Genomic DNA, 12,797 nt, shown 5'->3' with positions numbered 1-12,797 from the left:
CACCCCTCCCCCCCCAGTTCACTCTTCTCTTGGAAAAGTAAAAGAAAACTTCTTTCATTGTTATATAATCCCTCCCCCCAAATCCACTACACTATGCAGCCTTCGTTCTGAATTCCTGTCATGACAATAATACCTAATCATATGTCCCTTTTAAACAGTTTTCTCCCTCATCTGTTTCAATGCAGTATATATTATTTATCCCATCTTTCTCAGTCTCCCTCCAACCCCAATGTCAGTCCCGTTTTACAACAGTGGCACTACGCAGTATTTGTCCTTTTGTGATTTGTCCTGTGAGATATTTCACTCAGCATAATGTCCTCCAGGGTCACCCATTTTGAATAATATTGCATGAATTCCTTGTTTTTAAATGGAACATAGTATTCCATTGTGTGAATATACCACAGCTTCTCTATCCATTCATTTTTTCATGGGCACTTAGGTTGTTTCCAACTCTTTGCTATTAAGAACAATGGTGCGAAAGTCCATTGTTAAAATCATCATGTCAATCATCTTGTTGAGGGTCTTCCTCTCTTTCAGTGACCCTCCACTTTTCGAAGCATGATGTCTTTTTCCAAGGACTAATTTCCCTTGATGTCATGCCCAAAGCATATGTTCCTCCTAGGAGCACCCTCATTGCACTTTCTATAAGATTTATTTGTTTGCTCTGTTGGCAGTCTGTAGAATAGCCAGTACTGTTCTCTAGGACCACAATTCTAAGGCATTGATTCTGCTTCTGTCATCCTGAATTATTGTCCAGCTTTGAGATGCATAGCAGATAATTGAAAAGACCATGACTTGGATCAGGTGCACTTTAGTTTTTAAGCTGACATCCTTGCTGTTTTGTACTTTGGACAGTTCCTTAACAGCAGATTTTCCCAATGCCAATTCTTTTTTCTTTTCTTTCTTTTTTAAAAAACTTTATTTTTTTATTTTAATGAACATTTACAGAGATTTTTTATTTTCTTTCATTCCTTATTCCACTTTTTTCTTTATCCCCTTCCCCCCAGTTCACTCTTCTCTTTGAAAAGCAAAAGATAAACTTCTTCGTTGGTATACAATCCCCCTTCCCCCACCCGACCCCAACACCCCAACCCTGCCTCGCCCCCTACCCCCCGTCCCAAATGCATTCTTCTATGTAACCTTAATTCTGGATTCCTCTGATAATCATAAGACTGAGAAAAACTGGATAGCTTATGTATATTGAATTGAAACAGATGAGGGAGAGAACAGTTTAAAAGTGATATATGATAGCATACTATGATTATCACAGGAATCCAATGCCAATTCTTCTGTTTTTTTATTTCTTGACTGCTTGTGCAAAGAAACAACTTAATTGGTATTCCATTAATTCCTGGAACTTTATTTTTATTTTTATTTCTATTTTTTTTGCCAATACTTTAAGTACTACTGAGGCTTGATCATATGCCACTTTTTGAAATGGTTCAATGTCTCCCAATTATTTTTAGTATTAGCTCGTTGTACTCCCTATATCTTCTTTTGATGCCTCCTGAATAATTCAGTCTTTTTGCCACTATTTTCCTTCACGATTGCAGCTTAAGGCTTGAATTTATTTCTTCAGTTCTTCAAGCTCAGTAAATGATGAGTGTGTTCCTCCCTTTTGGCTTTCTGACTCCAGATCTTTGTACATTTTGTTATAATACTTTGTGCTGAGTTGTGTTTTGAAATCTTCTGTTCAATTATCTTAATTCATCATTGTTTCCTTTCCCTTTAACTTCTTTTCTTTCAAGAGCCAGTTTCAGAATTTCTTCTGATACCCATTTTGGTCTTTTTCCCCCTTTTCCTGTTTCTTAATGAGCTTTTTCCTTTTTTCATGTATGATGTCCTGATGCTATCCCACAATTTGTCTAGTTTTCAATAATTAGTGTTCAAGACATCACATCTCTTCTGTTAGATAGTTTCTAAATCCAGTGGAATAAACTCAAGGTCTTAGTTTTGCTCTTATGGCCTTATATTCTAGGCTCAACAGAACACAACCCTGCCAGACCCTGGGCCATCCTCGTAACCATGGTTGTACATAAGTTCTCTGATGCAGTCACTGTGTTAATTCATCTCATTGAGAGTCTTCTCTTTTGTTGATCCTTTGGTTTTCAAATCAAAGGGTAATCGGGATGGGTGTGTCAGAGGCAATGAGATTGGCACAGGATAGAGCACGGTTTAGGGCTGTTGTACATAGGTTTGCTATGAGTCACAAACGACTCGATGGCACATAACAACAACAACAAACAACAATATTCTTCACCAGGCACTGGGCCCTCCTGACGAGATGCCAAAGTATGTGAGACAGAGCTTCCTCCTTTGCGACTGAGAAACATTCTGACTGTGCTTCTTCAAAGACAGATTTGTTTGTCCTTTGACAGTTCATGGTAATTCAGTACTCTTCACCAATTCTACAGTTCAAAGACATCAACTTTTCTTTGGTCTTCCTTATTCATTGTCCAAATTTCACAAGCATATTAAGCAATTGAAAAATACCGTAACTTAGGTCAGGTACACCTTAGTCTTTAAAGTGCCATCTTTGCTCTTTAGCACTTTAAAGAGATCCTTGGTAGTAGACATTCCCAATGCAATACATTGTTTGATTTCTTGACTGCTGTGTCTGTGACTACTGGTTGTGAATCCAACTAGTATTAAATTATTGACAACTTGAGTCTTTTCTATGCTTGTTATCAAGTTCTCTCTTTGTCTTGTAAGAATTTTTGTTTTATTCATGATGAGGTGTAATCCATACTTGAGGCTGAAATCTTTGGTCTTCATTATTAAGTACTTCAAGTCCTCTTCACTTTCAATAAGCAAGGTTGTATCACCTGCATAATTGTTGTTGTTATGTGCTGTCGAGTCACTTGTGACTCATAGCAATCCTATGTACAACAGCCCTAAACCCTGCTCTGTCCTGTACCGGTCTCATAGTCTCCAACACACCCACCCTGATTACCCCAGTCACTGAATCAATCCACCTCATAGAGAGCCTTCCCCTCCTGCGCTGTCCTGCCACCCTCCCAAGCATGACGTCCCTCTCCAAGGACTGGTCCCTCTTAAGAACATGTCCAGAGTATGTCAGATGAAGCCTCAGAGTCCTTGCCTCCAAAGAGTAACCCTCTCCAAGATGACCATGTTCATTTTCTTAGCAGTCCATGGTACATTACTCTTCTCTAACACCACAGCTGAAAGGCATCAATTCTCTTTCTATCCTCCCTAGTCATTGTCCAGCTCTCTGATGCATAGCAAGTGATTGCAAAGACAATGGCATGTATCAGGAGCACCTTAGTCTCCAGAGTGACACCGTTGCTCTTGAGTACTTTAGAGAGGTCCCTAACCGCAGACTTTCCCATCACAATATGTTTTAAATTTCCTGGCTGCTGGTGCCAAGTGTTGACTGTGGAGCCAAGCAAACTAAAGCGGTGAACAATCTCAATCTCTTCACCATCCATCCTGATTCTGCCAATTGGCCTGGTGGTGAGAATCTTTGTCTTCTTGCTATTGAGCCTCAATCCGTATTGAAGGCTGCAGTCCTTGACCCTCTGCAGCAAGCGCTTCAGGTCCTCCTCAGTTTCAGCAAGCAGAGTTGTGTCTCCACATAACACAGATTGCTGATGAATCTTCCACCAATCCTGATACTACACTTCTCCTTATAGAACCCAGCCTCCCAGATAATCTGTTCTGCATATAGATTAAAAACATATGGAGATAGGACACATCTCTAGCATACACCCTTTCCAACGTTGAACTATGTGTTTCACTGCCATGTTCTGACGACTGCCTTATGGTCCAAGTATAGGTTTCACATTGACACAATCAAGTGTTCTGGGATTCCCATTCTTCTCAGAGTCAGTCACAGTTTGTTGTGATCCACACAAATGCTTTTGCATAATCAATGAAACACAACACAGGTTACAAATAGAACTAAACATAATGTACCTTTTTTCGTTTGGCTTCTATGCTTAGTTAACAGTTTTCAACATTTGTCCATATTATAGTATGTGTCAGTACTTTATTTGATTGAGCAATCCCATCATATGAACATATTGTTGTTGTTGTTGTTAAGTGTCATCAATTCGTAGAGGACTCATAGCTACCCTATGAATAAAATGCGTGAACACTTGGATAACTTTCATCGTTTCTCAAAGTTCACAGAGTTTCCAGAGGCAAGCTGTATATTTACCTGTTAGACACTTAGCTTATTCCTACTTTGTAGATTTTATGACTAATGAACATTCATATGTGAGCTTTTGTGTGGATACAGAGTTTTGGTTATCTTGGTTATCTTAGGAGCAGAATTATTGACTCTCATGGTAACTGTAAGTTTAACCCTTTGAGCGAAGGCCTGCTTTCCAAAGCTGCCATCCCATTTATATTTCCATCACCAGTACATAAAGGTTCCCGTGTTTCCCTATTCCCACCAACACATGTGTTTGTCTTTTAGTTGAAGTCATCCTAGTTGGCATGAATGGATATCTCACTATGATTTGCATTTGCATTTTCCTAATGATTAACGATGTAGAGACATTTTTTATATGTTTATTAGCCATTTTTATATCTCCTTTATAAAAATGTTTCCTTAAATTCCTTGCCCCAGTAGAAATTAGGTTGCTTGTGTTGTATTGTTGATTAAAAATAGATCACTACATATATTCTCATTTTTGTTTGTCATAAGGTGCTGTAGAGTCCAGTGTAACTCATAGCGTAACTTACGAGCAGCAGATCTGAGCCTTGCCCTATCCTGTGCCGTCCATATCATCTCTAGTGTAAGGTTACTGTCACTGTGCCAGTGTATCTTGTCTAGGGTATTTCTCTCTTTCGCTTATCTTCTACTTTTCCAACCATGATGATCCTTTCCAAGGACTGATCCCTACTAACAACCTCGTCCTGTGATGGATGGGTATGTGTACATGGTCAAAACTAATTAAATTGTTGCATGTGATTACACTTTCTCTAACTTGCCTTTCTTCCCTATTTAATATTAAACCTTAGAAGTGACTCCATTGCTATATACAGAAGAAGCCTTTTTCTTTTTTAGAGTTACATTATGTTGCCTTGTTTGGACGTAACATAATTTATTCAACAAATCCTCTCTTGATGAGCCTTTCAGTAGTACAAGTCTTCCTTTTTTTATGTTTTCTGTCTTTGGGAGAGATTTCTACAGTAGGGGTTGCCAGGTCAAATAGTAAATACCTATGGAGTTTTACTATAATTTGCCAGATTCTCTCACTTCATTTTGCATTCCTCCCCATAATGTTTGAGAGTTGCTATTTCCCCAGAGCCTTGTCAATTGAATACATAGTACAAGTTTTATTTTCTCCCAATTTAGGGGATGAGAAGTGACATTTCAGTATAATTTAATGTGCTTTTCCCTTATTCTGAGATGGTTGAGCTTTTTTACCCCTGTTCTATAGACCATTTGCATTTTTAATGTGAACTGACTATTCAGATCACTTATATTTTTCTATATGGTTAATGCTCTTTTTCTTCTTGATCTTAAAAACTTTTGCATATTAGATATACTAACCTTTTATACGCACAGGAGGGAAAGGCCCTTTGCGAGGTGGATTGATTCAGTGACTGGGGTAATTGGATGGGTGTGTCAGAGACAGTGCGACTAGCACAGGACAGAGCAGAGTTTAGGGCTGTTGTACATAGGGTCGCTATGAGTCACAAGCGACTCAATGGCACATAACAACAACAACAACCTTTTATAATATAATTGGTGACTACTTTCCCCCATGTTTTAATTCTAGTTTGCTTATAACATATTTTTCCATGATTTTTGTTTGTATTTTGTGCATTTAGATATGTTTATGTTTGGTACTTGTTTCTGTTTTTGTGTCAGACCTAGGACATTCTTTACAATGTTGAATTATACAATGATTCAATAATTTTTTAAAAAATAGTACTTCTGTGGTTTAGTAAATGTTTTATAAATAAAAATAAATGAGTGAATGTTAAGCACATGCCTGACTATTGGCAATAATGATGTGCAGTATCTTTTTTCTCTTGATTCCACACATTTTGAGTGTTTGAGCCAACATCTTCAGGGCTAGTCATTAAAAGCATTGGCTTCGGCCTCTGTCTCTTACCTTTCAACTCTGAATGATGTTTACTCATGTTTTCTGATCCTTCTTGATCTGAAAATTCTATGTAACGCTCACTCTTATGGTGTAATGATGGTAACTCCCTCTTTCTACTGCTCCTCGAAGCCATTGTTATTAAGACTTTGCACTGGACATAAGGCCGAGGACTCAAGGAAGGGACCAGAGAAAGAAAGGAAGCTAAAGAATCTTTATTAAGGAGTCTCTCAGGTCGGATTCCTTGGTCTACTGAGAGAGAAACAGGCAGAGGGACAGATCAGGGACATTCCACAACCTAAGGCAAGGATTCTGAGGCTCTTTCTAACATACTTTGGACATGTTGTAAGGAGGGACCAGTCCTTAGAGAGGGACATCATAGTTGGTAGGGTGGAGGGACAGCACAAGAGGGGAAGACCCTCTATGAGAGGGATTGATTCAGTGACTGGGGTAATTGGGATGTCTGTCAGAGGCAGTGCAATTGGCACAGGACAGAGCAGGGTTTAGGGCTGTTTGTGCATAGGGTTGCTATGGGTAGCAAGTGACTCATAACAACAACAATAAGGTGGATTAGGACAGGTTTTATAGTGAGGGTCTTTAGGGAGGGAAGAGAGGGACATTCCATTGTGGTTTAGCCAGGTGGGTGGTCTTCTAGGGAGGGAAGGAAGGGGCACTCCTTGGTAGTTGAGGCTGTTCACTCCATTTGTTGACATGTTGATATTCCTTGAAACCTATGTTCTCCCTTTGACCTTGGTCCCTGGTCTGACAATTATTAGCCCCAGACCAAGTATAACCAAGAAAACCAACCCTTTGTGACTCTGGCTGTAGTGCCTCTTTGAATTTCAGCGTGGCCTTTGAGCAGAAGCATTTGATCTAATGTAGGCATCTTTTCTCTGTTTATCTCTCTTTTGAAAGCTTTCTTACACTTGCAAAAACTATCCTGCCTCTAAGACCTGTGTTGTTTCTATGATTACACTTTGTGTAATGAGTGGACCTTGAAATAAGCTCTTTCTGTTATGGAGTAGATTAAAAGCATAGAGCACTGAGCAGGACAGCTGATATTGTGGACTATGACAGTGCATTTTACAGAAGTGACTGCTGAAAGATTGAGAAATGGCTTCCACACCCTCTGAACATGAAACTGATATATGTGTAGATGATATCATAAGAACAGATGCTGCCTTCCTCTCAGTGGGTCTCCGGAATAGCCAAGGGGATGATAAAGAATCCACTAAGAGATAACTTCCATTAAGGTCTTAATGTTTGCTTTGCTCAAACTAGCTCCTTGGAACATTTCACTGCTATACTTGCCATGAGCATGAGCTGGCTTTCAGAGATCTCAAGTGCCATAAATATTTGAGCCTAGTCTAGAGTTATGATTTAGGCCCTTCAAGGAGGATCTTTGACTAAAAATAGAAAGTTAAGGGGGAAAATCAAGTCATTTGAGTGTTCAGCCAGTCAATTAACTGGTCTGTCAAGTCATGCTATGATTTCTCCCTACCTGGGGACACATTCAGTGGTGGAGTCTCCAGAGCAAATGCCTGTCCATTCTTTTGGAATCTGGACTTCCTCCTAAGCTTGATGGGCAGAGGGTTGTATTTTTAGACCAAACTTTCTGGTGTGTCCTTTATAGAAGAGGAGTCTCTTGTCTCAATGACAGCTTCGGTTTTTCATAAACAGAAGGGAAAAGAAACCCCTTCTTGCTCTCTCACTGTCCTAATGGTGCCACCATCTAGCCACTCACAACACTTACCCCTCTTTCACCTTTTCCCTTCCTTATTCCTGTAAGTATTCCACGAAGTACTGTGAATTATACTTTATAAAGTTGCTTCTTCTTTATGTGTACCATTGTTTCTTGGCCCAGGATCTCCCTACTTCTCACCTGCTTTATTCCTACCTGATCTCTAAGGCCCTGGCCTTTCTGGCATCATCTATGCTGCTGACACTGGGGTCCTACTCCAAGGCAAAGTTACTGGTACCACCATGTCTTCTTATGGCTTCAGACCCTTGAGTGGGCTTGCCTACATTGTAACGTTCAGACTCTCTCAGCGTGATATTTGACGTCCTTCAAGACGTAGCTTCTGCCCACTCTTTATTGTCCTCTGTCTGGCCTTTTCCACTTCCTGTTTGGTCAATGGTGCTTGAAAGGTCAAGATTTGTTTCCTACCCTCTGATATGAAACCCCTAAGGACAGAAGACATTGCTGTTGTCTCAAAAAATCTTGAGGTTTCAGCTTTATTTTTGCATTTTCCATGTCATTTTATTGCATTATAATAAAAGGAGACCAAAAAGAGAAGCACTGCATATGTTGGAAAGTGCACAGATACTAGTCAATAAAGTTTAACTTCAAATCCTGCCTATACTAACCATCTATTGGATGTTCTCGTGTAAGTTATTAAACCTGCATACGTTTGCATTTGTCCTACCTTATAGTATTGGAAGGATTAAACAAGAGAAGGCATACAAGGCATTTCATAGCTCCAAGTAAGAACTCTGTATATAGAAGTCTTCTACTCTTTTTTAGCTATGTCTGCTCAGAGGCCATGTCTCATATTAAGTTATGGTCAAAACCTATTTTATTCTACCTGATTAATGGCTTTGGTACATGTCGGCTAGTGTCAAAACTCAAACAGCCTCTGTGCTGGGTCAGTATAGACTTGGATATCTGTGAAGAGTTAATCTTAGATTAGATGTGTGGAGACAGGCTAAGAGAAGGAGAGAAGTGTATTTGTATCAGGAAACTGATACTACAATTAACTTAAAAAGCTTACCCCATGTCAGTGTCTCTTGTATGGATGCACCTGAAATACCATCTCATGAAGTGTCACTATATCTTTAAGATATAAGGTACTTAAGGATAGGGAGATAATTATATCCTCTGACTGTCTATATCCACACATAGGGAACAGGGCTTTCTTTTACAGAAGTGAAACATTGGAGCATGAGGGGAAGCCCTCGCCTTTTGCAAGCTCAGAGCTGAGCACACAGTGATTGGGTTGAAGGTGAGGTGCAGAGCAGGGGTCCCGTGATGGTGTTACCTGCTTCTGAGGATGCATGGCTGAGTCTCTGGGAAGGGAAGGAGTGAGCTACCCACCTGGCAACAACTATTGTATCACATCTGAGCTGAGCATTGCCAAGCACAGAGAGCGTCATGGTTGAGACTCTGGAGAGGCTAGTTTTGTGTAAGTGATCCAGAAATGCTCATTTTTATTTAGTTTTTTGATGGGAACTGGCAAATGTAATTAATTACAGCACAGAAATTAACATTCATAAAGGTTAATAGCACAATATTTCCGCTTTCCTCGAAAAGAGATCTGTAAACCTAATTTTGTGAGAAAATCAGTTTTGTGTTGGTTTTCTTCCAGTCGAAATGTGTACTAGTGGACTCATCATTTATTCCATTTCCTATTGTGTCTTTCATTTTGCTCATCCTCCTGGAAAGGGCAGAGTAAAAAATAAATTGATAGGGCACGAGGAACAGAGTGCTAATACAGTTTTGTGCTCCTTCCAGGTGCAAAGTGATCGTGTTCATTTCCCTTCCAAGCCGGCGCTCCACCACCTGTATCCACCATGGTGTATGGTGAGTTCTTCCATCGCCCTGCACAGGACGAGGAACTTGTCAACTTGAATGTTGGGGGCTTTAAGCAGTCAGTGGACCAGAGCACCCTCCTCCGGTTTCCTCATACCAGACTCGGGAAGTTGCTCACCTGCCACTCTGAAGAAGCAATTCTGGAGCTCTGTGATGACTACAGCGTGGCCGATAAGGAGTACTATTTTGATAGGAACCCCTCCCTGTTCAGATATGTTTTGAATTTTTACTACACGGGGAAGCTACATGTCATGGAGGAGCTGTGTGTGTTCTCCTTCTGCCAGGAGATTGAGTACTGGGGCATCAACGAGCTGTTCATTGACTCCTGCTGCAGCAACCGCTACCAGGAGCGCAAGGAGGAGAACCACGAGAAGGACTGGGATCAGAAAAGCAATGACGTGAGCACCGACTCCTCCTTTGAAGAGTCTTCTCTCTTTGAGAAAGAGCTGGAGAAGTTTGACAAGCTACGATTTGGGCAGCTCAGGAAGAAAATCTGGATTCGAATGGAAAACCCAGGGTACTGCCTGTCCGCCAAGCTGATCGCCATCTCGTCCTTGAGCGTGGTGCTGGCCTCCATCGTGGCGATGTGCATCCACAGCATGTCCGAGTTCCAGAATGAGGATGGAGCTGTGGATGACCCCGTGCTGGAAGGAGTGGAGATTGCGTGCATCACCTGGTTTACCGGGGAGCTGGCCATCCGACTGGTTGCCGCCCCCTGCCAAAAGAAATTCTGGAAGAACCCTCTGAACATAATCGACTTTGTCTCCATTATACCCTTCTATGCCACGCTGGCTGTAGACACCAAGGAGGAAGAGAGCGAGGACATTGAGAACATGGGAAAGGTGGTCCAGATCCTGAGACTGATGCGGATTTTCCGAATCCTAAAGCTTGCACGCCACTCAGTGGGACTTCGGTCTCTAGGAGCGACCCTGAGACACAGCTATCATGAAGTTGGGCTGCTGCTTCTCTTCCTGTCGGTGGGAATTTCCATCTTTTCTGTGCTTATCTACTCTGTGGAGAAAGATGAGTCCACGTCGGGCCTCACCAGCATCCCCATCTGCTGGTGGTGGGCCACCATCAGTATGACGACCGTGGGCTATGGAGACACCCACCCGGTCACCTTGCCTGGAAAGCTTATCGCCAGCACCTGTATCATCTGTGGCATCTTGGTGGTGGCGCTTCCTATCACTATCATCTTCAATAAGTTTTCCAAGTACTATCAGAAGCAAAAGGACATTGATGTGGACCAGTGCAGCGAGGACCCACCAGAAAAATGTCACGAGCTACCTTACTTTAATATTAGGGATATTTATGCACAGCGGATGCATGCCTTCATCACCAGTCTGTCCTCCGTTGGAATTGTGGTAAGCAACCCGGAGTCGACCGACGCCTCAAGCATTGACAACAATGAGGACGTGTGTAGCACCGCATCCTTAGAGAATTGCACAGCCAAATGACCAGGGACATTCGTGCCTGTATCTTGTGTCCCTTCCCTACATTAGGTTAACACAGCTTTATAAACCTCAATGGGTTCGTTAACATCATTTACTTCTCAGGGTGTATCTTTCAGCCATAGTTGAGCATTCATTGCTTTAAAAATTATAGACTTGCCTTTATTTTTCTCAACAAAGTGAATTAAATGCCTTGTTCTGAAATTTATTTTTTACAAGAAAGAGTTGTGATACAGTTTTAGGAAAAAAAAAAGTAAATGGTAATGAGAGGGATTTGTTGCTATGGCTTATGCATCATTCTGTGTTTGTCATTTACTCACATTGAGCCAACTGTAAATTATGACAAGTAGAATCAAAGGCCTGGCTGACTGAAGACTCTACATGCATGTAAGATCCACCAAATGAGACAATGCATGTAAATCCATGTTTACATCCTAGACATGGAAATGAGGAGCCTAATAAACTTCCTAATTCAGTATGGTGAATGTTTTGGTGGTTTGCTTTGGTGTCAAACAAGTACTTTTGCCTATTTTTAAAATTGACTTGGGAGAGAAATGCTGTTTGAAGCAGTCAGCATCCTTTATGCTTTTGATTAAACTATATTGTCCAGTTTAATCTGATTGCACATATACGTGTTTAGCAGCTACTCAAGTGGGCATCTATGAATGAAGCCAGGTGTATTTCTAGTTTATATTTTCAATCTTATAATTTTTACTGTTAGGGTTAAAACCTCATCACAAGACAGTGATTCAGATCAAAGCAAAAACCGACCTGCTCACAGGCAGTGATGCCCTGAATGAAGGGGAGAAAGAAGAAATATTGTGTAAACCCACTGATGTGATTTATTATGGCCAAAGAAGTGGAACTTAAGTCACTGGTGGGGGGGGGGGGAAGCTATGCCAGCAACTATATAAGGAGCCAGTATTTTCACCGTTAGATGGTAATGTCTGCATCTTCTGTAGCAACCCTGCACAATAAAATGAGTCAGACATACTTTTTTTTTCTTTTTTAGGGTGACAATAGGGCACTTAGATCCTTTGTGGATACAATTTCATTAAGGTCTTAATTGTGGGTCTGCACAGTGATTCTGAATCAGACTGTCAGCTTGCTCAGCACTACGTACGACTATGGGGCTCTTTCCCTGAGGTCTTTCAAATGAAAGAACCACAGAGATCTGTTATCCCATCTTTTATGTTTATTCTTCCAGAGAACCCTTTTATACATTTCACTGATGGAAGGACATTTCCTCTAGGTTATAAGATGATATTGGCTCTGACTCATTCCTCGCAGTATTTCCATGACTTCTGCAGTGGACGTAACCAAAGAGTCTTTATACTCACTCTTAAATATCTACATTTAGTACATGAATGTGTCATCTGCTATAAGAAATATTTATTGTCCCCCAAAATGCCTTTTTAATTCTGGCTTACATTTGCTTTGAGGCAGAGAACTTATGATTCTATTTAATTAAAGATTTCCTATACCTAATAATGAAGTGACCAAAGACTGCTTAGCAAGTAGTAAGAGTCATAACAATATAAATAATAATAGTAAGTAGGGACCTCTCTAAATTACTCAAGAACAACGGTGTCTCTCTGGAGACTAAGGTGCGCCTGATACAGGCCATGGTTTTTGCAATCACTTGTTATGCATCAGAGAGTTGGACAATGACTAGGG

At 40.8% G+C, this 12,797-nt stretch overlaps 1 protein-coding gene across 1 annotated transcript in view; it reads left to right on the top strand.

Moving 5' to 3' along the window:
• The window catches only part of KCNS3 (potassium voltage-gated channel, delayed-rectifier, subfamily S, member 3), a 20,391-nt gene extending 8,790 nt beyond the window's left edge, over nt 1-11,601 (top strand). Inside the window, exon 2 of the mRNA XM_006880660.1 lies at nt 9,592-11,601. Coding sequence (XP_006880722.1) covers nt 9,651-11,126 — 1,476 coding nt within the window. The 5' untranslated portion in view covers nt 9,592-9,650 and the 3' untranslated portion in view covers nt 11,127-11,601. The remainder of the gene's footprint in view (nt 1-9,591) is intronic.
• Nucleotides 11,602-12,797: the final 1,196 nt, after the last annotated feature.

Source organism: Elephantulus edwardii, unplaced genomic scaffold, assembly GCF_000299155.1.
Source record: "Elephantulus edwardii isolate Elephantulus edwardi_28Jun2011 unplaced genomic scaffold, EleEdw1.0 scaffold00009, whole genome shotgun sequence".
NCBI classification, from domain to species: Eukaryota; Metazoa; Chordata; class Mammalia; order Macroscelidea; family Macroscelididae; genus Elephantulus; species Elephantulus edwardii.
The sequence above is the reverse complement of the archived record's forward strand: the minus strand, read 5'-3'. Positions and strand labels throughout refer to the sequence as shown.